Raw genomic sequence first — 22988 nt, 5'->3', positions numbered from 1 at the left:
TTAATCTTTCCTGTGTATGTATTCTTTGCCAGTATTGTCTAGGATATCATTATATGCCCTTCCTTCTGCGGTATATATCATGCTCGCAGTACAAAATATAAGTGTCAATTATCTGATTTTTTGTAACATAGATACAGAAAAGCAAATTACGTTCAATGCACAATATATATATATAAAAAGCGATAATCATGCAATATTTGTCTTGTTCAATAGTGACATAAAGCATAAAACTAACAACAAATATAACAATATCATAACAATAACGACAACTCATTAACACTTATTATATTTACAAAATACCAAATACGAAAGTAAACTAACAAGATTTTAATATCATATTTCAGGCTGGATATCTTTCATGGTATAACCATATACACTATTCCAGATTTGTTCTCTGGACAGATCATATTCAGCTTTGTGAACATTAAAGGTATGTCAGCACGCACGAAAAGGATGCACTGCTCTCAACTCAGATTTGGTTGTTTTCATACACTTTGTTCTGAATGACATCATACTGTGACTTCTCCTCTCTCTCCCTGGTGACTTCACTCAGTTCGGTGTAGTCTTGTTCATTCGTTCCAGACGTGTTCACATGAGCAGGAATCCCACCAGTGCCACCTGTGTCTGTATTTCTCACACCTGTGCTAGGTGAGGATATCCATTTCAGTCTGAAACAGAGATGTTTGATAGAAAGAGGACAGGTGACAGTTCTGGAGCCTGAAAATCTATCTTGAACTGTTATATACTCCACAGGGAGCTAAAAATTGAAATCGAGTGCACACTGATCCATTGATAGAAACTGAAACCTTTCCGCTGAACGTGTACCTTTCGTAGTTTGTATTAACAGCAATATCCGTGCACACATTATTTTAAAACTCTTATATATGTGTTACTGCTTCATACAAAACTTTTTTCAAAAGTTACCTTCCAGATTTCATCAGCCCACCAATCAGCAACAGCATTACAACAAGTACTACCGCTCCTCCAATGACGCCGCTTGTAACAGGAGACACTGAACCAGATACACAAACAAATTAGTTGTGCGTTTGACATTATTTAATATCACTGACTATAATACGCCCATGCATAATATATATCAACGTTAATGCCGATCTAAGCCAATTTTCTATAAAGACATAAATGAGATTCGAACCTCTAACATCCTCATCACATCGGTCACCAGTGAAGCCGTCCAGACACTCTCCGGGACAGCGTCCATCTCCAACATTGCACGTGACGTCACAATATCCACAACGAGTACAATCAGGTCCATAAGTTCCAGGCTTGCATCCTGAAAGTTAACAGTTCCGGTTTTAAGTGATGAAGTTATTCTATCAAGAAGTACATTTAAATATGTTTCAGCAATGACATATCTTATCAAATCATTCTGGCTCTTCCACTGAATTCCCCACTGATATATAGTAATATACAGCATATGAAACCCTGATGAGAGAGAACACATTTGAAAATACGAAAAAAATACAATGTATACAATTATATCATATGATGGAAATGCTGACAGGCTGTTGTAGGCTACTACCAGCTTTGTCAGTTTTGGAAGACTGACTGACTGACTGAGTTTGGTTTTACGCCGCTTTTAGCAATATTCCAGCAATATCACGGTGGGGGACACCAGAAATGGGCTTCACTCATTGTACCCATGTGGGAATTCGAACCCGGGTCTTCGGCGTGACGAGCCAACGCTAAAGCACTAGACTACCCCACCGCCCCCAGCTTTGGAAGAGGCAAGTGATAATTTACTCTTTCATCAGTAAGTAAGTCCCACATCTAAACAGTGTTTCTGATTGAAATGATAAAACATCAATACTCTACACATACTGGCGGACCTGAGATACCCTGGGCACTACATGCAAAACCGCAATCTCACCTGGCATTACTCCTTCCTCAGCCGACTCACATATTAGCTTGAATTATGTTTCAAACCATTTCAGAGCTAGTGCTGTATAGACGCATATCAACATCATCGATGCGTTTCTAATTCTAAGAATATATTTTAAATATGAATTTCTGGAAACATTACTCTGAGTACAGTCTGCTCCAATCCATCCTTCCCGACAACCGGCAACGCAGGCTCCTGTCACGTGGTCGCAGGAGACTGGTGCAGTTTCACAATGACGTGAATCACAAGACTTGCTGCAGTTAGAACCGTACTTCCCACTCTGACATGCTTCACGCAAAGGAAGAGGGAGATTGATAATACAACAATTACATCTTTGTTTCGTGAGGTTGAAATATCTTACAAGGCTTTCGATCCAAATTCAGGCAAAATGATTCATTAAGAGATACAATTACAATGTAACTTAACTATACCCATAAAATTATGGGAACTTCATTTATAATTTACAACAGAAAAAATGGGAGATATATCAGACTCAATTAATGTTGATATGATAACAATGAATGTGTTTAGAGTGCATCACCACTTGTGCTTCCTTATTACCATAGTTGTTTTTACAATAATCTCTCTTGAAATATGAAAATATATGACGTGAACTTTGCATGTGCACAATTTCCATTTTCAAACAAAGAAACGACTTGAAACAAACAGTAACAACTGTGTGAGGCACGATGATTGTCAGAATTAATGGTCTACAGTAATTCTCTTGCAAACCTTCAAAATCAAGACTGACACCTCATGCACGTGTATTGGGCTACTGTGTTGTACACGTGCATCCCATGCGTAGCGTTTTGGGAGGGTGATCAAAAGAAATGGTGGTGAACTATATACTCAATGTCAATTCACTCAGTGTCATTCAATTATAGACCTTACATTTGCACTCGAAAAAAATAGCAGCACATTACTTGTAACCTTTTCTTCACTATCATCTCGGCCACAGTTCATTTCCATTCGGCGTTACATGTGTTATGCCAGTGAGATATATAACTTACATATTAGTATGAAAACAATTCCCAGTCTCACGTATAATACAGTCAGATTTCTGCCAGCCTTCCCGGCATCCATCTGGGCATAATCCAGTGACGTCACACACAGAAGATGGCGTATTACAGTTGCGGGAACTGCAGAACTCTGTACATCCTTGTCCATATCTTCCAGAGGGGCAAATGACTGACACTGTAAAGAGTAAAACTTATAAATGTAGTATCCTTTAAATTTTCATTATTATTATAATCATTACAATCCAGGGAATACCGTTTACGACCTAAAACGAATATATCTCTGAATGACAAAATCACCTTTGGCATTCAAATCTAAACCATGACATGATGAGCTAATGTACACACTACGTTATTAGAAAGGATGATTTTAATAAAAAATGTGAGGTGTTATAATTACTTTTCTGTTTCAATTCAATTGTTATGTTCAATATGTTCGGTAACTCTTCAATATTACCCTCGTACAGTATTTTAATTGCCCAATGTGATGCTTCGGTGGTATAAATGACATCAAAAGCAGCAAGTGATTTGACAAGTACAGTGTGTCTTGTAAAGTCTACAAGCAAAATGACAATGGACTATGACCTCAAACATTGTTCATGACCTCACATGATAAACACTCTGGCCATATGTGGCTATATTCCATGTTTAACGTAAATCATGTTTTACCAACATTTACTGCAGTGGTGAAATGGTTATGCTTTACTGGCCGCGTCATTTGGATTAACTACAAACGTTTCATGTTAGGCACCCAAACTGGATGATGCCTGACTGATCGTGACACACGCTTACACCTAATCTATGTTTAAAGGTATCCATGTTCTTCTTACTTATTTGCCAGTTGTATTGGACAACATCCATAATGATGAACGTTGTTATCTACATCTGTTCATGATATAAAACACTTCCTGATATATGTTTCCTTACAGTATTTTACTTTCTCTACTAACAATAATATTGCCGTGTCTGTAGTAAAACCAGTATCCATGCTCCTTCGCACGACTATTGTTTTTCATGCTTTTTATGTAGAGAATATTTAGCCCTGTAAAAACCTTTCATTTGCTCTCATACATTTGTACATTTATGTGTGCCATTATTAATAGCATTTTATATTGTACCAAATGAAAATGATCTCAAGTATATACTTTCCCTGACCTTGTAATGAAACAACTCAAGCCAAACCATATGACTTCATTATTTTTGTAATGTTTTAAAAGTGTCCAATATTTCGGCCTATTTGGTTATCAATCATGTCTTTTCATGTCATCCACGTTATCACCGATTCTCAGCTTTCATAGATTAACCAAGAAATTTGAAATACATGTAGTCCTCTTTTCTGTTCTGGACATCATGCGCGGACACATACTACCCGTGAAGGTCCGGGTTAGAATTGATGTTCAGTAACCCATGCTTGTCGTAAGAGACTACTAACGGGATCGGGTGGTCAGGCTCGCTGGTTTGTTTGACACATGTAATCGGTTCCCACTTGCGCAAATCGATGCTCATGCTGTTGATCACTGGATTGTCTGGTCCAGACTTGATTATTGAAAGACCTCTGCCATATAGCTGGAATATTGCTGAGTGCGGCGTAAAACTGAACTCACTCACTCACTTTCGAACACATACTGAATAGTTCTTTACCAGACAGTAGTCAATCATGCCGTCGCCGTAGTGATGTATTCCAGTACTATTGCTAAGAGATAAGATTGTATTTTACTTTAAAATTTATCCTACATATTTTATTGAAAACCATTAGATGATTTCTAGAGTGTCCCTCATGGCATAAGGACATTACCTATACAGTCACCCTGTGTCCACCCCGTCTCACATCCAGTGTCACAGGCCCCTGTTGAGTTCCCTGCACAGTGTCTGGAAGAGCATACACCACGACAGTTGGACCCATAACGATTGGAATCGCAGGCTGGAATAAGGGGGGCACAGTTTCCATATCCTAATTTCCCATAAGGTGTACCGTCTGAAGAACGTCTTTGGCTTGAAGTTTCTTATTTCTTATTCGCTTACTAATAATTCCAAGGCTCACCTTCTTTACAATCGACACCGATCCATCCAGCTTTACATCCAGAATCACATGACCCAGTCACATGATCACATGATGAATTTCCCGCACATTGTCTCTCGGAGCAAAGACTAGTACAGTTTGTGCCGTACTTTCCACTGGAACATTCTGTGAGAAAGAACGGGAGAGGTTAAAGTGCATTCACGGCTGTATGTGCATTGACACTCTTCGTGGGAAATTCAGCTAGGGTCCATGCAGGAAGCAAATGTACTGTTAGTCCACATGGTCCCTAGTATGGTGATCTACCTTCAGTTGTTGGTGATCTATAGCCCGTGTTTCATATTGTACTGTCTTCTTCAATTAAAATGTTTTAGATTTACATTCTAGTATTATATTCATATCTGTGATACTCTAGGATATATTGTTTTCGTCACGATATGGCTGAGATATTGCCGATGTGACGTTAAATATTAACCCACTCACTCACTCACTTCGTGGGAAAGTTTCTTCCGCAATAACTGATGTATTTGGTTTCAAGTTGCAAGTCATTGATGTGCCGATTCATAGAAATAAACTGTCAGCATTCCTTACCTTGTGTGCAGTCAACCCCAATCCAACCAGGAAGACATCCTGTGTCACATGCTCCAGTGTGACGGTCACATGACGAACTTGGAACTGAACACTTCCGCCCAGCACACGCTTTCTTGCAGTTAGTGCCATAAGTAGTGCTGATGCAAGCTGTAAAATACAGACACGAAGTAAAATATTCATTCGATAATTAATTTGAAAGGAATTTGACCTGTGAAGCATTCTAGGTAATCGGTTCAACAAAGTGTATGAAACTGGTCAGAAGGAAGGTATTGCTGATGCATCACTTTACATGCCCCTGAAAACTTACCCATACTAAGACCTCCAGAACGACTGTCCTTGGTGATCATTTTCATTAATCATGAATAACCTACAGTCAGCGTATACTATGGGGCACGCATATCTGAAGTCCCCAGTCTCACCTGTATCACACCTCTGCTTCTGCCACCCTGGTCTACAGTCTCCAGGACACAATCCAGTCAAGCGATCACACGTTGAATCCAGGCAGTGACAGAACACATTACAGTCCACCCCGTAGATTCCTGGGCTGCAAGCTGGTGCATTATTAACACAAGATAGGTACCTGGGCTGCAGACTGGTACATTGGCATAAGGAATTAGGTACATTTGACGTCATTGAGAGAGGGAGAGAAAGGCGATACGTTGTAAAATTGGGTTGAAGGTTCCGTTTAAAAAAATGTCTGGTTGTTTGTTGAGGGTAACAACTCTATCGATAGTTAACCGTGTTTTGATGTGACGCTGCAAGGAGACTGAACAGCCGACATTTCATTCCCTTCTCCGTCTGTTACCCCGCTATACCATGGAGGCATTTTGGAGGGGAAGGGACACATATAGAAGAGTGGATTGTGGAATTTAGATGTATAACGTAGGTGATTAGGCATAATGGGGTAGTGAGTGCCATCGTTGATTACGACAAATGTTTTTATGATCACAGGCAAGTTAGAATGGTGTTATGTCTATCACAGTCTGTCTTTTACTAGAAGGCGTTTTAAAAAATCTCAATACAGAATCCTAAATGTCTTTTCCGGAATCGGCACCAGAAGTATTTACTCGCTTCATAAAATTGGTATCTCATTCAGTTACTTATTGTAATGTATAGCTGTTTCAAATCTCGTTTAATAAAAACATTTAAATTCTGATCATAAACTTACACAACCGTATTAATAGGCAGCGATGATTTGTGCGATCAACAACAGTTAAGTTTAACAAACTAATACAGCTTCAGTTTACACGTTGACTCATATCAGTTTGAAACCACACAAAAGTCAGATTTAGGATTCAGCAGCACAAAAACTGTTGTAATTTGTGATTCCGTTGCAAGATACACCCGCGGAACGTTAGCCTAACCACCTGGTTCCCACAATAATAGAATGTGCGTGAGGTCCTCTCGTTCATCAATTATCTCCAAAATAATGTCACTGAATAGACCCAGAGATGTGGAGAGTTTTCAATATTTGTTTATGAATCTAGTTCAGCTATTCAAAAGAACGCGTCCAGTTGTTAGACACTATTTAATATAAGTTTATTGTTATTAAAAGAGTGACATCTTCAGCGGGAAAGTAATAATAGAAATTATGAAACATACATAGTGGAACACAACAAAGAGAAATAACCATTTTAAATTATCCAGTTTGATATAAATGAAAATATCCTGTCAACACACTCCAAGATATGGTTGATAAAGTTTTACAAATGCTCAGAATTTATTCTGTAACGGAACTTACAAACAAGGACTTTGGAGTTGAAGGACAACAGAACACATTTGTATCACCAGGACCTGAAAAGACAATTTCATATAAATGCAATAAATGACTTACCATAGATCTCCACCTCACAGATGTTGAGTGTGTCATCGTGTCTAGGCCCTGTCCCCGGGTTCCTGATGGTGACATATCTGCCGGTACCGTTACACGTAACGTCAGTTGGGTTGGGAGTACCTGATGAACTCGGGAGGGTGGAACAGATGGTGGAGAGGTGGTTGTTCAGATAGATGTTGGAGTTGGCATTTCTCAAATAGTCTTCAGTAAAACAAATACAGTTTCAGACTACGTTACACTATAATACTGGGTTAATATCGTAGTTGTGGTTATCTTATATATCACATTACGAAACTATGCCCATTGACATTGGCTGTTGATAGCTTGATAGTTACATAAAACTCTTCTTTGCTCACAAAACATAATAGCCCATTGTAGCTAAGGAATCTTCTGTTTAGTTTTAGTTGCAACTTATAAAGCCCCTCTCCAAAGAAATTTACATTAACAGATTTCTGCACAAGTAGTTATAGGAAACAGAAACAGAGGAAGATGGACAGTTCAGGGGAAATATCATAATAGAAAAGATGTATAGAAAGAAAACTACTAAAATCATTTTGATTTGCTTGTATACTTTTCTACATTTTTTAATATTCAGTTTTAATGTTTTGCCAGATCTGCAATGCCATTTAAAAAAACAGATAATGGAATCACAGCATTACAGTCACAGGTATCTTGAATAGCTTTTAAAATGATCTTGCTATGTTGATTGTATAATGAACACTCTAAGAAACAGTGATGAGCATTTTCGAATGGGTTACGCAGGACGGATCTGTGATTATCCCTACTTTGTACTTTGTAATTAACTCCCTCTATGACGTATTTGCGTATGTAGTACGGTAAGAAATTTACGGTGGAACTGACTTATAGCTAAGGGTGTTTTATGCTCGATTTGAATTTTGATAGTGAATTAATATTTCTTACTTCTGCAGATATATTGTTCCATAATCGAATCGTTGAGAAAGTTCTAATCTTGTTCTTGTGGTAAGGAGATATTGCCTGAATTTCTTACATTATAATGACTCCTGGAGCCTACGAACTGAGGAATTATTCCACCTTTTCGCGAACACCTGCCATCATCACTATTTCATAGTGATTCATAAACACATGGTCTGTCATCGTATCGCATGGTGACAATCACTGGATTGTCTGGTTCAGACTCGTTTTGTTTTCAAATAACATCATCAAGCTGTAATGATGTTGAAACAATTATATGCTCATGATATAGTCACAATTGTTCAATCGACTCTGCTTTTAGCAGAGATTTCTTCTGAATGCTTCTCGATTCTATTAGTGAGTGAGTGAGTTAATATTTAACGTCACATCGGCAATATCTCAGCCATATCGTGACGAAAACAATTTATACAATAAAAAGTGAAAACATTTTGAAGATTAAAACCTGTCTACGATGGACAGTAAAAATAAAAGAGAATCACAGATATGAATATAAAACTAGCGAACAAAGCTAAAACATTCCAACTAAAGACGACAATACATTATAAATCACGGGCTATAGATCGCCGACAACTGAAGGTAGATCACCATTCTAGGAACCATGGGAACTTACATTACTTTTGCTACCTGCATGGACCCTAGTTTGATTTACACCATCCCTTCAGCCGGTGGAGATCGTAGTCAAATTTAGCCGCCAGTTAAAAGAACAAAGATACTACGTTCCATAAATATGGTAAATTTACATTTTACTTTGAACGTATTGGGACTTACGTACCCTCTCAGGAGGACAATAATGTTACAGTACTTTAACCCCCTTTGAGGGTACAGCCACTAACAATCTAATTTACTAATCTGAATTACCAATCTGTAAAATATATCTATTTGCAAAAAACATTAATCAGAATTCATCTAAGAAATCAATTTCTTTTAAAAAACAATAATTAAATGAAAATTAACATTTGTAAAATGATCTTTCGCTGTTTTTACTTTGAAATATTTATCCCTCATGATGGAGAATTCAACATGTCAAGCAGGATATGCTTGACTGTGACTCTCTCATCACAAGGGATACAAACGGAGGATCTTCACCTTTTAACAGGTATTTGTGAGTGTTTCGCGTATGGCCAATGCGACATCGTCGCATAATGACCTCCTCAAAATTAACTGACAACCCAAGTAAGTGTAACCAATATAAGGTTTTATAGCATGTAATTTATTGATACCTACCTGGGTGTCCCACTTCTTCTGCATCACATCACGGATGTAAGTTCTAATGCTAGCTTTGTAATCAGTGTATGGGACAAGAAGTGTTGTCAAAGATTTGCTGAGTTCTGCCTTGACAGCAAGATCGGCCACTGTGTTCCCAGAAATGCCAACATGGCTGGGTAACCAACAAAAGACGATGTCGCATTGGCCAGTAGCAAGTTCGTTATACAATTCAATAATTTCTATTGAAAGTGGATGTTTACAAGACAGATTTTTAATAGCCTGAAGGCAAGAAAGAGAATCTGATAATATTACACACTGTTTATGTTTAGGATGTTGTTTAATATATTTAAGCGCGGTTAATATGGCATTTGCTTCTGCTGTGAAAATAGAGCTATTATCTGGCAATCAAGAAGATATTGTTTTGGATCCAATCACAGTGGCACACGCCACTGCACCACTATCCTTGGATCCATCTGTAAATACGGATTTGTATGTATTATATTTACTTTTTAATTGATTATACTCTTGTTTATATTGTAATTCATTAGTTTCTGATTTTTTTAACGTTAGGTCAACTTCCGGCCTAACCAATTGCCAAGGAGGAGAAGAAAGAAGACGGTAAAAAGATATGTTTTCGAGCTGAATGCCGGCAGCAGAAATGAAAGGATTAATTCTGACCCCAAGAGGCGGAACAAGAGAAGATGTCTTGGTTTATAAATCCTCATAGAGGGGATTGAAGACACAGTTATAAGCAGGGTTAGATTCGTTAGAGTGTAGTTTGGTAATATATTGTAGAGATAATTTTATACGACGTTGGGTAGGAGAAGGCTCATCTGCCTCAATGCAGAGACTGTCAACAGGAGAAGTTCAAAAGATCCAAGGCAAAGTCTTAGTCCTTGGTGGCGGACAGAATCTAAAAGTTTGAGGTTTCTTTTGCAGGCTCCACCATATACGATGGAGCCATAATCAAGTTTCGAACGGATCAATGATCGATATAGGTGTAGGAGGGTAGCTTGATCCCCCTCCCCACTTTGAATTGGAAACGACTTTCAACAAGTCAAGTGCCTTCAGGCATTTAGTTTCAAGTGATTTAATATGATGCAGAAATGTTAAATGTGAATAAAAATTAAACCCAAGAACTTGGCTTCCTTAACATCTTTGATGGGGGTGAGCGAGTGAGTTAATATTTAACGTCACATCGGCAATATATCAGCCATATCGTGACGAAAACAATTTATACAATAAAAAAAGAAAACATTTTGGAGAGTAAAACCTCAATTCGACAATGGACAGTAAAATAATAGAGTATCACAGGTATGAACATAATACTAAAAGATTTGAATTAAAGAAGACAGTACAAGATTAAATACAGACTATAGACCGCCAACAACTGAAGGTAGATCACCAAACTAGGAACCATGGGGACTTACATTACTTTTGCTACCATGCATTGGCCCTAGCTCAACTTTGATGGGAGTGCCATTTAAAAATATGCGGCTTATTTTTCTACAGAAATGTAGACAATTAGTTTTTGACTTATGAAATTGAAAGCCGTTTTCAAGACACCATTTATTTATTTTGCTTAAACATAAGTGCAGTTGCCGTTCAATAGTATGCATATTTTTACCACGATAAGAAATATTAAAACCATCACAAAAAGTGATCCATCAATTGAATCGTTTATAACCTTTGATAAACTGTTGATCTTAATTCCTAAACAATGTGACAGACAAAATGCTGCCTTATGGGACACCCTGGTCCTGATGATAATGGTCAGACTGGGTTGAACCTACACGGACTTGAAACTGCTTGTCGGTTAAAAACTGTGATATAAAAAGAGGTGAACGACCCCTCAAACCAAAATCATGTGAATCCTTTAAAATGCCATGCTTCCAGGTGGTATCGTATGCTTTCTCGAAATCAAAGAATATCTATACTGCATGTAATTACAATTGCATTTTTCACAACGGATTCTAAACGTACCAAATGATCAATGGTACTACCATTTTTCCTGAAACCACATTGAATAACTGTGATAAGGTTATTGGTTTCAAGATACCAAGTTAATCTGTTATTTACCATTTGTTCCATTACAGACACAACTCGTTAAAGAGATTGGTCTATAATTAGACGGATCAGTATGATCCCGTCCAGGTTTTGGAATGGGGACTACAATGGCATTACGCAAGGAAGCTGGGAAATTCCCTGAAGTCCATATTGAATCAGAAATGTTTAGCAACGTTTCCAGACATGATTCGGGCAAATGCTTCAGGAGCTGATAGTGGATATCATCAGTCCCCGTTGCTGTGTCATGAGCTTGCTCAAGGGCGGTAAGAGCTCACGTGGTGAAAATAATTCATTATAATCTTCACCATTGTCTGAGTTAAAATTTAATCTTTTCTTCTCCTGTTGTTTCTGAAACTTTTGAAACTCAGTGACATAATTTGATGAAGATGAATGCTTGGCGAGAGTTTCACCAAGTTTATTGGCAATGTCAGATTTATTAGTAAAAAAATTAACACCATCCTTCAGATGGTGAACAGTAGATTTAGAACCTTTGCCCTTTATTCTTTGAATCATGTTCCACACCTTTGACATAGGTGTGCGTGAATATATTTTAGAAACATAATTTCGCCAAGACTGACGCTTATTTTGTTTAAAAGCACGTCTAGCTTTGGCATTTAAATTTTTAACTTTAAATAGATTCTGTATGATAGGGTGTCTGCGAAAATACTCTTCAGGTTTCTTCCTACACTTTCTGGCATGTTTACATTCATTATTGAACCATGGCTTACGAATGCGTGGAACTGCAGAGGACTTTGGTATAGTTTGGTCAGCAATGTCATCGAGTATATCTGAAAACAGCTGTATAGGATCTTCGTTGTTCGCAAAAACATCATGTTTTAAGTGTCCAGTACAAAGTGTTTTATATAACGACCAGTCAGCCCTGGTGAAGTTTCGTCTTGATAAAGGTGGATCATCCCCAGGGATGATGTTTTTGAGAATGGTGGGAAAGTGATCACTCCCACAAAGGTCATCATGGACCTCCCATTCAAATTCATTACATAAGTTAGAATCGGCAAGTGATATATCCAGGGAAGAATATGTTCCCGTAGCTGGATGTAAATAAGTGTCTGAATCGTCATTGAAAATACATAAATTATTTTCGGATATGAATTCCTCGATGATTTTAATTACCTTTAGTATTTGTGTTGACACTTCCCCAAAGTGGGTTGTGTCCGTTAAGATCGCCCATGATGAGACATGGCTTCGGATGTTGATCATATAGATTTTGAAGATCTGATTTTTGAATATTTGAAGAGGGAGGTATATACAAGCTGCACAATGTCAGCGCCATGTGCAGATTCAGACGAACAGCAACAGTTTGAAAATCCGTATTTAGAGTGATGAACCAAAATAGAAGCGGCTCCAGTAGCTTTATCTCCTGCAGGAGAAAAAGAGTGATAATCACTATACTGTCTCTGATTAAGTTATCTGTATTTTAAAGATATGTCTCTTGGAGACATAATGCTGATGGTTTAAGATCTTGTATGATTAATTGTATTTCGTTGAAGTTATTCTGCAGTCCTCTGCAATTCCACTAAATCAAAGGCTGAGAACTATTCGTCTTTTAGGCGGATGAACTGGAGATCTCGCTCCCCCATCACGTTTAGGCGACAAATTTGTTCTTCTCTGAGGGATGCTCTCTGAAACATCCATCCCTTCGAGTGATCCAAACTTATTCAAGAGTTTGCTGGGATCATCGAAACCTTTTGATGCTCTACCCGTTTCATTGTTTCGAGAAGAGTCAGTTTTATATCTAGATAACTCATTTTTGCCTTTCTTGGATTGTGAATTTGGTGTCCCTGTTCGATGAGTTGGTGTATAAAAACAGTCGATGATGATATAGGAATCTGTTTAGCTGGAGAAGGCTCAACTGTAGTTTGTGTGCAGGAATCCGACATACCGAAGGTTCAGGATTGATGGAATTTATCCATGTCAAATTTGTTTGACAGCCAATAGAAGATGTTACCACAGATGGTCTTCTAGTTACAGAGGCATAGGGACCATTTGGATCACAGGAAGGTAAAAGTTTCCTAGCTTCATTGTAACTAATGTTCTGAGTAGTTTTGATTTGATTAATCTGCATTTCTCTCCTCCATATGGGACAATCTTTTGACGAGGATGAATGTTGACCAGAACAGTTGACGCAGTTCTTAAAGTTCCTATCACAGTCTTCGGTAACATGTGTTTTCTCACCACAGTGAGCACAAGTTATAGTATGTTTCCATGAATTTACCCCATGACCAAACTTTTGGCATTTAAAGCACCTCAGAGGGTTTGGGATAAGTTGTTCAACTGCAAGGCTGCAATAACCTGCTTTGATAGTTCTTGGTGGAGACGGAGAGACGAAAGAAAAGAAGCCAGTGTTTGTTTGAATTATTTCTGAGTGTTGACGCAGAGTAAAATGTTTCACATGTGTCACACTTTGATCCTTTTACTCATAAACTATGTCAAGCTCAGACATATCATCTAGGAGGCGATCACGGCCCTTTACGATGCCTTTGCTTGAATTAAGTGACCTGTGGACAGAAACTGAAAGAGGAAGTCCAGCCAATGTATCAACAGCTAGTAAGTTGGTAGCTTGCTGTCTTTTGGCACATTCAACTAGAAGTGATCCGGATCTCATACGTTTGATATTCTTAACATCTCCTGCTATACCATACACTCCTTTTGAAATCGCAAATGGATTCAATTTGATAGGTTGCTTGTCCGGAGATTCTAGAACCAGAAATCCCGGCCAGTACTGAACCTGTTTATGAGGTAGACAGCCTTCATTAGCACCATGATCATTGTCAAGTTGACGCTTTTTTAAGGGGGTTTCAAGAGCCAAGTTGAAGTATTAAAGATTCATCACTCCAGCTCCCCAGCTCCCCAACTCCCCACCCACCACGGAGTATCATAAAGACAGTGGATCTCCGACTTGCAGCACCAAGGATACTGGGATGATATACTCCAGCATAAGGATTAAACAAGTAATCAATCTACCAGATTGGCCCATGAGCCATCGCCTTCTGTGCGAACGACTCTAGGCAATTTAAATAGGACATATGTCAAAAATCGAGGGATGATTTATAATAAAAAACGAGCCAAGCTCTAAAGTACATAATATTGTTCATAATATAACTTGTGCAAATGCAAGTGATGCACAGGGCTCGACATGACCAGCCGATTGATTGAACCGGGCCTGTTCAACCACCCGTCTAGGTGAAGTAAGGGGCAAAGTGGTGTGTTGGGCAAAGGAACACTGTTCCTGGAACCAGTGCCCTCAACCACCAGACTCCCGTCCACCACCGACACAGGGGCGCAACCCTCAGCAAAAAGGTTGCCCAATTCGGTCTTCCGACCAGCAATGGGGTGTTGTGGACCAAATATGCCCCCGGGTCCACAACAGGGGGTTGAAGAGCACTTAGCGTTACCAGGCACCCACCACGAGGAGGTGACTCTTCACGGGTGCCTCGCTTCTATTAAGCTAGATTGGACTTTTGTTGTTCTGATTATTACAGGGCAGAGACAATTTTCTGATTCGTCTATGTTCCAATAGTGCTTCCAAGCCTGTTTCATAATACAGTGAATTAAAAGAAGAATATTTGGGAAGTCCTGATATACCTCTTGAAGCTTCCATCTGGAGCCTTTCCAATTTTAAACTTGATTATTTTCCAGAACCATAGCAGACTTTGCATGCAAAATCAAAGTGGGGTCTTATTATAAGTTAAACCGAGCATGTATCATCTTTCAGTGAGAAAACTACTGCTCTGTCTTGTCTTGATTGTAGGATATCAGCCATTTGTTTGCCCAATCATTTAACCCTTAACGTTTAATGAGGTTACCATTTTCAGAAGGCTTGCCTAATGTCTCAGCAGTAAAAAGTCGAGTTACAATCTAAATCATCAGCAATATCGTTTACCTAAACAATTAATAGAAACGGCCCCAACACTGATCCCTGTGGGACGCCAGCTTGGTGTAACCTTGGTTTAGACAGGGCTCCATTGACAAAGACTTTTTGATGGCGAATACAATGTGTAATTAAATAACGACTCTTACAATTTATGTATAAGCCCTCTGTGCCAAACTCAACCCAAAGCCTTAGAAACTTCACAAAAGACCATACAGTATTGGTCTTTATCGTCTAGAGCTTGGCATATTTGATGATACATTTCAATTAATTGATGGCAGATGATTCCCAGTAAGAAAACCAACTTGGTATTTGTACAATAATTTGTTCTTGTTGAAATACTTAGATATATTCTTAAATACAAAACTCTCAAACAATTTAAGGACACAACTTTCCGATTTGATGGATACACATCTTTTCGTAATCAAAATTTAAATATAAACATAGTGGTACACTTATTGAATCAGCAGTTTCTTTAAAACGTTTATGACTTATTCTGTCAGGACCTGCAGCTTTATTCCGTGGCAAACATTTAATAAGATCAGGAATTTCCTGTTTAGTCACTGTTTTAAATTCTAAAGTGGAAATTGTACGTCTCACAAAGTGAGGAAAAGTCATATACACACGAGATCCAGGCAAAGTAATCATATTAAAATTCAGCTTTATCAATATCTGAGAAACGCGATGGAACATCACCATCACCAATATGTTGCTTATACAATCGAATATCTCTTTCACTGTCAGAACTTTCAGATTTCCTTCTCATTCCGTCCCGTTTTCTGCATTCCCGTCTCAGCTCAGTATCGAATGAAGGCCTATCATCAGTAAACAATGTTTACAGTTGTTTTTATTGTACACATGGTCTAACATACCTTGTGAAAACGTCGTTAAAGAGAATACATGCATCATCAACACAATCACAGTTGTTAAAAAGACCAAAACCAACCAGTATTTTCTATAGGATTGTTAAACTTATCGTAATTGCTAATTTTGTAGCACCATACTTGTCTAGTAAAACACATTTTAGTTGTGATATTTATGCCGAACGAAATATAAGATCCCCTTTGATCGACCCCTAACTTTCGAATTTCTTTTCAAATTCGACAACACCACTGTGTTGCACAGACATACATGTCGTCACGTAATATTTTAGGGTCTATTAGCGTAGCAGCGGTTCTAGTCTTTCTAGTAGGTTCTTTCATAAGATTATATATATTTTGCCATTAAGGACACAGTATTTAATTGGGAGATTAACGTACTGTGTTTTCGAAATTAGATGAATGTTAGACCGAATTGATAGTCTCTAAATTTCATTTGAAGCTGAACGCGTGACCAATCCCCAAAAAGCATGTCTGTCTTTCCTGACCGGTTCGTGGAAATTGTCCCACAAAAGATCAGTGCTATTTACAGTCTCATCTAGGTGTGTTTCAGTAAGCCGAACGCGTAGCGTGAGGTTTCAAATGATTAATTTAGAGACTATCAACTCGGTCTAACATTCATCTAATTTCCAAACACAGTATGTTTATCTCCATTCTACCATACCCGATTTAAATCGAACTTCATCGTCCTGCGGAAGACACTGCGTAATCCGGCATGGGACGAGAGGCGAATTGAACTCGTCTGTGAAGGGAGTGGTAGGTGCCGTTCGTATTTTTTTTAACATTGCAACATAAAAAATATTCTGTCCAAAGAAAGCAAACTACTGTTTATTCAATGCAATAATGTTACACCTAAGAGCTTGGATTTTAGAATCATAACTCCACACGACCGAAACCAGCCTATTGTTTTGTGTGCCGTGTTACTGTACCCCCTGGCCACACTATAATGGAATCGTCTGACCTACTTATTTTCTTGGAAGTAGACAGTTACGCAACAGTTTGAAGTGGCGGACGAGCCAGTGTTTACATTTTGCGAAAGGTCGAAATTCGAAGTGACAGTGGAAAAATCTTGACTGACTGTCGAACCTGAACCCTGCAGAATCGAAGACTAGATCCTTTTCAGATCGACCTACGACCTGTAACTTATCAAAGACTGTTGATTTTTATGACCGGCGAGTGTCGATCATGATTTCACGTACGTGCCTCCACCCCGGCCTGCGACGAAAGAGTGGCAATGCTGCTTTGTGTTCATGCGACTAACTTTGGATTCCTTGGAACATTGTTCTCATCATTTGGGACTGGATTGTCGCCAAGCTTTTGTCGGGAAAGTGTACGAACTTAGCAGTGATAGCCTTGCGGGGAAGGTGGCAGAGAACGGAGTTCTCGTGATTCCATTTTTGACATTTTGAAAGATTAAAAGGGACATGGTGGAGTATGAGTGGCATAAATTTTGCGCAGTGAAGCGACATGAAATCAGATGCATTGTCAATCCAAAATTGATACCGTCTGATTTTAGTGATTGACCAATCAAATTCGAGCATTTCACGTAGCCATGGTAGACATGTTTATTAAAGGCAAGTTGTTTACTGACATATATCATGACCAATCCCCAAAAAGCATTTCTGTCTTTTCTGACCGGTTCGTGGAAATTGTCCCACAAAAGATCAGTGCTGTTTACTGTCTCATCTAGGTGTGTTTCAGTAAAACAATGTGTATGCAGATGTTATGCACGGCGCACCGTGTAAATTTGTGAACCCTACGTGTAAATTTGTGAACCCTACACTGGACCAGTTATAGTCAACCACCTGTCCCCAGTACAAATGGACGTAGAGTCTCAGAGATGTTAACACGTCATTAACCAGCAGATTCCGTTTACATTAACTCATGTATGTCTGTTGAGAATTTAATTCAGTCTTATTGAATAGGAAATGTATACAGTAACAGAAAACCATAACTCAATGGACGTGTATCCACAGCAGTCTCTAGTGCCAGTTTCAAACATTTGATATAAGCATAGCTCATCTTTATTTTCTTAGTCTGCCGCGATAGTGCTGGAATATTGCCGAAAGCGGCGTAAACCAAATTCACTCACTATCTTTTAGTTATGTTTATATGTACAGGGGGCATCATATAATTACAAAAAGGCTGTTGAGAATAGTTATTTTATAGTGTACGATAATCTCAACCAGAAGTTTGAAATTTAATGGTTTGTCGTAGCAATGACTTTCCCCTTGCAAAAGTATATAATGATGTCTCCCTGCTATGCAGAAAGCAGAGTTTTCATGTAGCCGACACAGACGGCATGGTCTACCCTGTATCACTCGCCTATGAGCAATTGTGTGTTAAGACACCACTCTTCAGGTATTTTATTCCATTCTGTGTCACGAAATAAGTTTAATACAGTAAAGTAACAAGTTGTGAACATTAAATGTAAATTAATGTAGTTGTAGTGTTAGTTTTACACAGTGTTCTCAGTTTTCGTGCACTTCGATGTGCGAGGTATACCTTCATGTGAGTTTGTTAGTTTCACATTAGCGAAGTGATAATCGTTCATGTCAGAGCGGTGTCTGGTAAGAATTATTCATTATATTTTGCTAGTATTTTCACAAAGAGTTAATTTTGCATATTTTGTGAAAGGTGTAAAGAGCAGTGATAGTAATTCACCAGTGTCAGTGTCAGACTGTCTAGGTATTATTTTCAGCATTCAGTAATAGTGTTGATGCTTTGGATATTTATGTCAAGTACATGACATAATTGGAAAGTTTATAACTTTAAGTATATTTTCATGTTAAACGTGAGGCATGTGTATTATTAGCAGTTTAACTGTTAATTTCAGAACACACAAGATATTCATCTGTCAACTAGTTCTTGCTGTAAGCAAGTATATGATGGTGAATACAGTTGAAGATTTTTACACAAATTGCTGACATGTTTGTCCTCTTTGCCTTATGCACCAAATATTTCTGAAGAGAGATTACTGAAGATTGGACCCTCATTTCTGTGCCGACCCAGCAGGCAACTAGGAGGCTTCAGTGTTTGGACTAAAGTTAAAGTGTGAAAGATGAAGGGACAGGTAGACACCGTTATTCAGATGAATAAGAGAGGGTACCACAGATAGTGAGGGTACAGAGGGTAATGGCGGGCTACCACTAGCCTGAGTTCTTCAAATAATGAAAAGAGGATAACTTTTGTTAAGAATAAGAGAAAGGCTTTGAGGGGCAAGATTACAAGAAGTATTAACAGAGTAAGAGGATCTATTCAGAGAAAGGATACAAATCAGAGAACATTTCTGAGAGAATTAGAGGCAGTTAGGTCAGACTATGGTCTGGCATGTGACTTGCATGGTGAACTCTATTCATATGTTGATGAATCTCAAGTGCAGAAGCTGGATCAGTGGGAGAGTGATCTGATTGAAGACATGCATACAATAGAGGAGGGAGTAGAGGATTATTTGATGTCTCTAGATAGAGAAGACACAGAGCCCTCAGCAGGGAAATCAGGATCAAATAGTACTAGAGCTACAAGAAATCAAGATCAACACAATTCTAAGAGGAATGATACAGAGAGTTCTGGAACATAATATAAATATTCAGAGACTAATAGAACCGAACAGAAAAATGTGGAACCCATTCCATCAACTTTTAGTGAATCTGGATCAAACAGTTTTGCTTTCGATTCATGGATAAACAATCTTGTGGAATTTCAAGAGACCAACCTGCCATCTGCTGTGAGTAACATGTCTGTGGCTGATGCACTTTACAAGCTTGAGGCAAGTAAAGACATTGCCCCAATAAAACTAGGGAAATATGATGGTAACCCACTAGATTATGTTGATTTTATTGAACGGTTCAAGATTCACATTCATGACAAACCCCATTTGTCAGACGACTTGAGGATGGTACAACTTCGTATGCATCTGACAGGTGATGCAGAGCGTGCTTTGTGCGGTTTAGGATCCAGTGGCTCCATGTATGCGACAGCAATCAAGATGTTGCAAGATCAGTTTGGACAGCCAAGTCTAATTGCTCGTGCTATTGTGAACAAGTTGACCAAGGGAGCAAAGATTCCACCAAATAACAGAAATGCTCTTCAGGACTTGTCGCTTGATCTGATTAACAGCATAGCAACTTTGAAGAGGCTGAATCATTTTGCGGATGTCAATGCTAATGAGAATCTCAGAAAGATAGTGTTGAGATTGCCAGGTTATCTCATAGAGAAGTGGAAGAGTTTCGTCACAAGCCTGAGAGAGAAAGGGGACACACCTTCAGTGATTCATATAAGTGACTTTGTGTTCGTCAACGCGTCAAAGCTGAATTTGACCCAGATTTTGGTGATCTTGACAGACTGAAACCTGATCACCGATATGAGAGATCCAGAGAGAATGAAAAGACCAGGAGAGGGATCTACTCAAAACAGACAGTAAAAAGAGCTGTCAGGTGCTATCTTTGTGCAGAAGATCATCGGATTTCACACTGTCCAACATTCCTGGACAGCGATGTGAATGACCGCATACAGAAGACAAGAGATATGAGGTTATGTTTTTCTTGTCTTGTGAAGGGACACACAGCCAGGGAATGTAGGTCTAAAAGAGCATGCGGAAAGGACGGATGTACACGTACACATAATGAACTTCTCCATATCAGTCCACCTGTAGCGAGTGCGTGCTCACCAGCGCTTGATCGTGATGGGATTTTGCCAGTTATTAGAGGTATATTTAGAGGAAGTAATGGAAAACTGAGAGAAGGAAATATTCTTGTTGACAGTGGAGCTTCAACCTCAGTTATTAGAAGAGACTTTCCTAGAGCATTAGGGTTGCAGGGAAAACATGAAAGGTAAGATGTGTCAGATGTCGGAGAGGAAGTCCTGCAAAATGCAAACAGTCGACGACTCAGGTTTTGGTTGTCATCCTTGGATGGAGGAGAAGAATGGCCCATAGAGGCATATGAACTTGAGAAAACAGTGACAGGTGTACCTGCTTTGGATAGACAGTGGTTACAGTCATTTTCCCACCTTTCAGATTTGAGTTTTAATCACAAAGCAGGGCCAATAGACTTGACATTGGGGATACAATATTCTCACTTACATGCGGAAATAGAGAATCGACAAGGTTTACCGTTTCAACCAATTGCAAGAAAGTCAGTGCTTGGATGGTACGTCCTTGGGCCTGATAACACAAAGAGAATGTCAACAGTTTGTTCAGTCAATTTCATGGAAAAGATTAACTTGGAGAAATTCTATGGCTTTGAAACTATTGGGATCCAATCTCCCAACTGCAGCTGTCCCAAAGAATCTATTTCAAGTGATGATAAGACGGCAATGGAGATGTTCAAGGCATCCTGCAAGAAAGTTGGAGAGAGATATGAAATAGCCTTGCCTTGGAAGATGGATCCGCACATGCTGCCGGACAATTACCCTCTCGCAGAAAGGAGACTTTGTTCACTAGAGAGGAATCTTCTCAAGAATGAAGATAAAGCAAATATGTATGATAACGCCATGCAAGAGTATGTGAAAAATAAATGGGTAGAGCCAGTCAGTGAGGAATCATGCGACGCAAGTCCAGTCTACTATCTTCCACACCATGGACTTTATCGACCAGACAAAATAAGTACGCCACTTCGGATTGTATTTGACCCAGCCTGTATCCATAAAGGGACATCTCTGAATTCATTCTTGTACAAGGGACCATGTTTGATAGGCAACTTGTATGGAGTTTTGCTCAGGTTTAGGGAGGAAGTGGTTTCCTTTGTAGGTGACATTTCCAAGACGTATCTCCAGATTCTGTTACCAGAGAGTGACACCCAGGTTCATAACCACAAATTTATCGTCTGCTTCGAGTGACATTCGGCGATAAACCGTCTCCGGATATGGCAAGTTACGTCATCCTTCATATTGCTGAAGAAAACAAGGAAGAGTTCCCTGAAGCAGCAGTTGTGCTTCAAAGAGATAGATACATGGATGACCTGATTCATTCCTGTTCATCACCAGAGCAAGCAGTACAGAAGATCCAAGATCTGGACAAAATTTTGTCTACTGGAAGTTTCCACATTAAGGAGTGGTACTGTTCTTCAGAGACTGTACGTGAAAAAAATATCAAGGAAGGAAGGGGATTCTGAGCAGCATGCATCAGTGATCGGTCTTGATAGCGAAGATGTCAAAACGCTAGGTGTAGTATGGAACCCAGTGAAGGACACTATTCAGTTTCGAGTTGCAAATTTGTGTGTTGAGACATTTCAAAGAGAAACGTCTTCTCAAGAATATCAAGAATCTATGACCCGCTCAGCTTGGCATCAGCTGTGACAATTACAGCCAGGATGGCGATGCAAGATGTGTGGCGGATGAAAGATACTATGTGTTCCCTATGGAAGAGCATATTTGGAAATCTGAGACAGCTTCATACAGTGTCCTATCCAAGATGTTTGAAACCAAATGAGGTTACTGGACAGTCTGAGTTACATGTGTTTGGGGACGCAAGTGCCCAAGCCTACGGTGCGGTTGCGTATATGTTATGGCCTACCTCAGAGGGACCACATGTGCAGCTAGTTTCAGCAAAGGCAAGAGTTGCTCCATTACAGCAGACCACAGTCCCCAGGTTGGAGCTGATGGCGGCGTTAGTTGCGTCAAGACTCGCAACGACTA

The 22988-nt window shown here is 39.1% G+C and overlaps 3 protein-coding genes across 9 annotated transcripts in view; all 3 read right to left on the bottom strand.

The window, feature by feature from the left end:
- Positions 1 to 22988, bottom strand: part of LOC124262844 (multiple epidermal growth factor-like domains protein 10) — a 229905-nt gene that overhangs the window by 47048 nt on the left and 159869 nt on the right. For both annotated transcript variants that reach the window (XM_046697411.1, XM_046697412.1), the window contains 4 exons: positions 7359 to 7559; positions 5944 to 6075; positions 5525 to 5671; positions 4958 to 5101 (listed from right to left, as the gene is read on the bottom strand). In XM_046697411.1, the coding sequence (XP_046553367.1) occupies positions 4958 to 5101; positions 5525 to 5671; positions 5944 to 6075; positions 7359 to 7559 (624 nt within the window). The remainder of the gene's footprint in view (positions 1 to 4957; positions 5102 to 5524; positions 5672 to 5943; positions 6076 to 7358; positions 7560 to 22988) is intronic.
- Positions 1 to 22988, bottom strand: part of LOC124262846 (receptor-type tyrosine-protein phosphatase T-like) — a 129019-nt gene that overhangs the window by 52804 nt on the left and 53227 nt on the right. The gene's annotated exons all lie outside the window — the stretch shown is intronic.
- LOC124262851 (multiple epidermal growth factor-like domains protein 10) overlaps positions 313 to 22988 on the bottom strand; it is a 138939-nt gene continuing 116263 nt past the window's right edge. The window contains exons 1-6 of one of the 2 annotated variants that reach the window (XM_046697432.1): positions 4712 to 4799; positions 2911 to 3094; positions 2042 to 2188; positions 1154 to 1291; positions 925 to 1012; positions 313 to 668 (exon numbers count right to left, since the gene is read on the bottom strand). In XM_046697432.1, coding sequence (XP_046553388.1) covers positions 470 to 668; positions 925 to 1012; positions 1154 to 1291; positions 2042 to 2188; positions 2911 to 3067 — 729 coding nt within the window. In that variant the 5' untranslated portion in view covers positions 3068 to 3094; positions 4712 to 4799 and the 3' untranslated portion in view covers positions 313 to 469. Of the gene's footprint in view, positions 669 to 924; positions 1013 to 1153; positions 1292 to 2041; positions 2189 to 2910; positions 3095 to 4711; positions 4800 to 22988 lie in introns of those variants that run through there. The other variant, XM_046697433.1, reaches the window with a different exon arrangement.

Source organism: Haliotis rubra, unplaced genomic scaffold (assembly GCF_003918875.1).
Source record: "Haliotis rubra isolate DU_JTF1 unplaced genomic scaffold, ASM391887v1 Scf859, whole genome shotgun sequence".
Classification (NCBI taxonomy): Eukaryota; Metazoa; Mollusca; class Gastropoda; order Lepetellida; family Haliotidae; genus Haliotis; species Haliotis rubra.
This window is presented reverse-complemented; position numbering and strand designations above follow the sequence as displayed.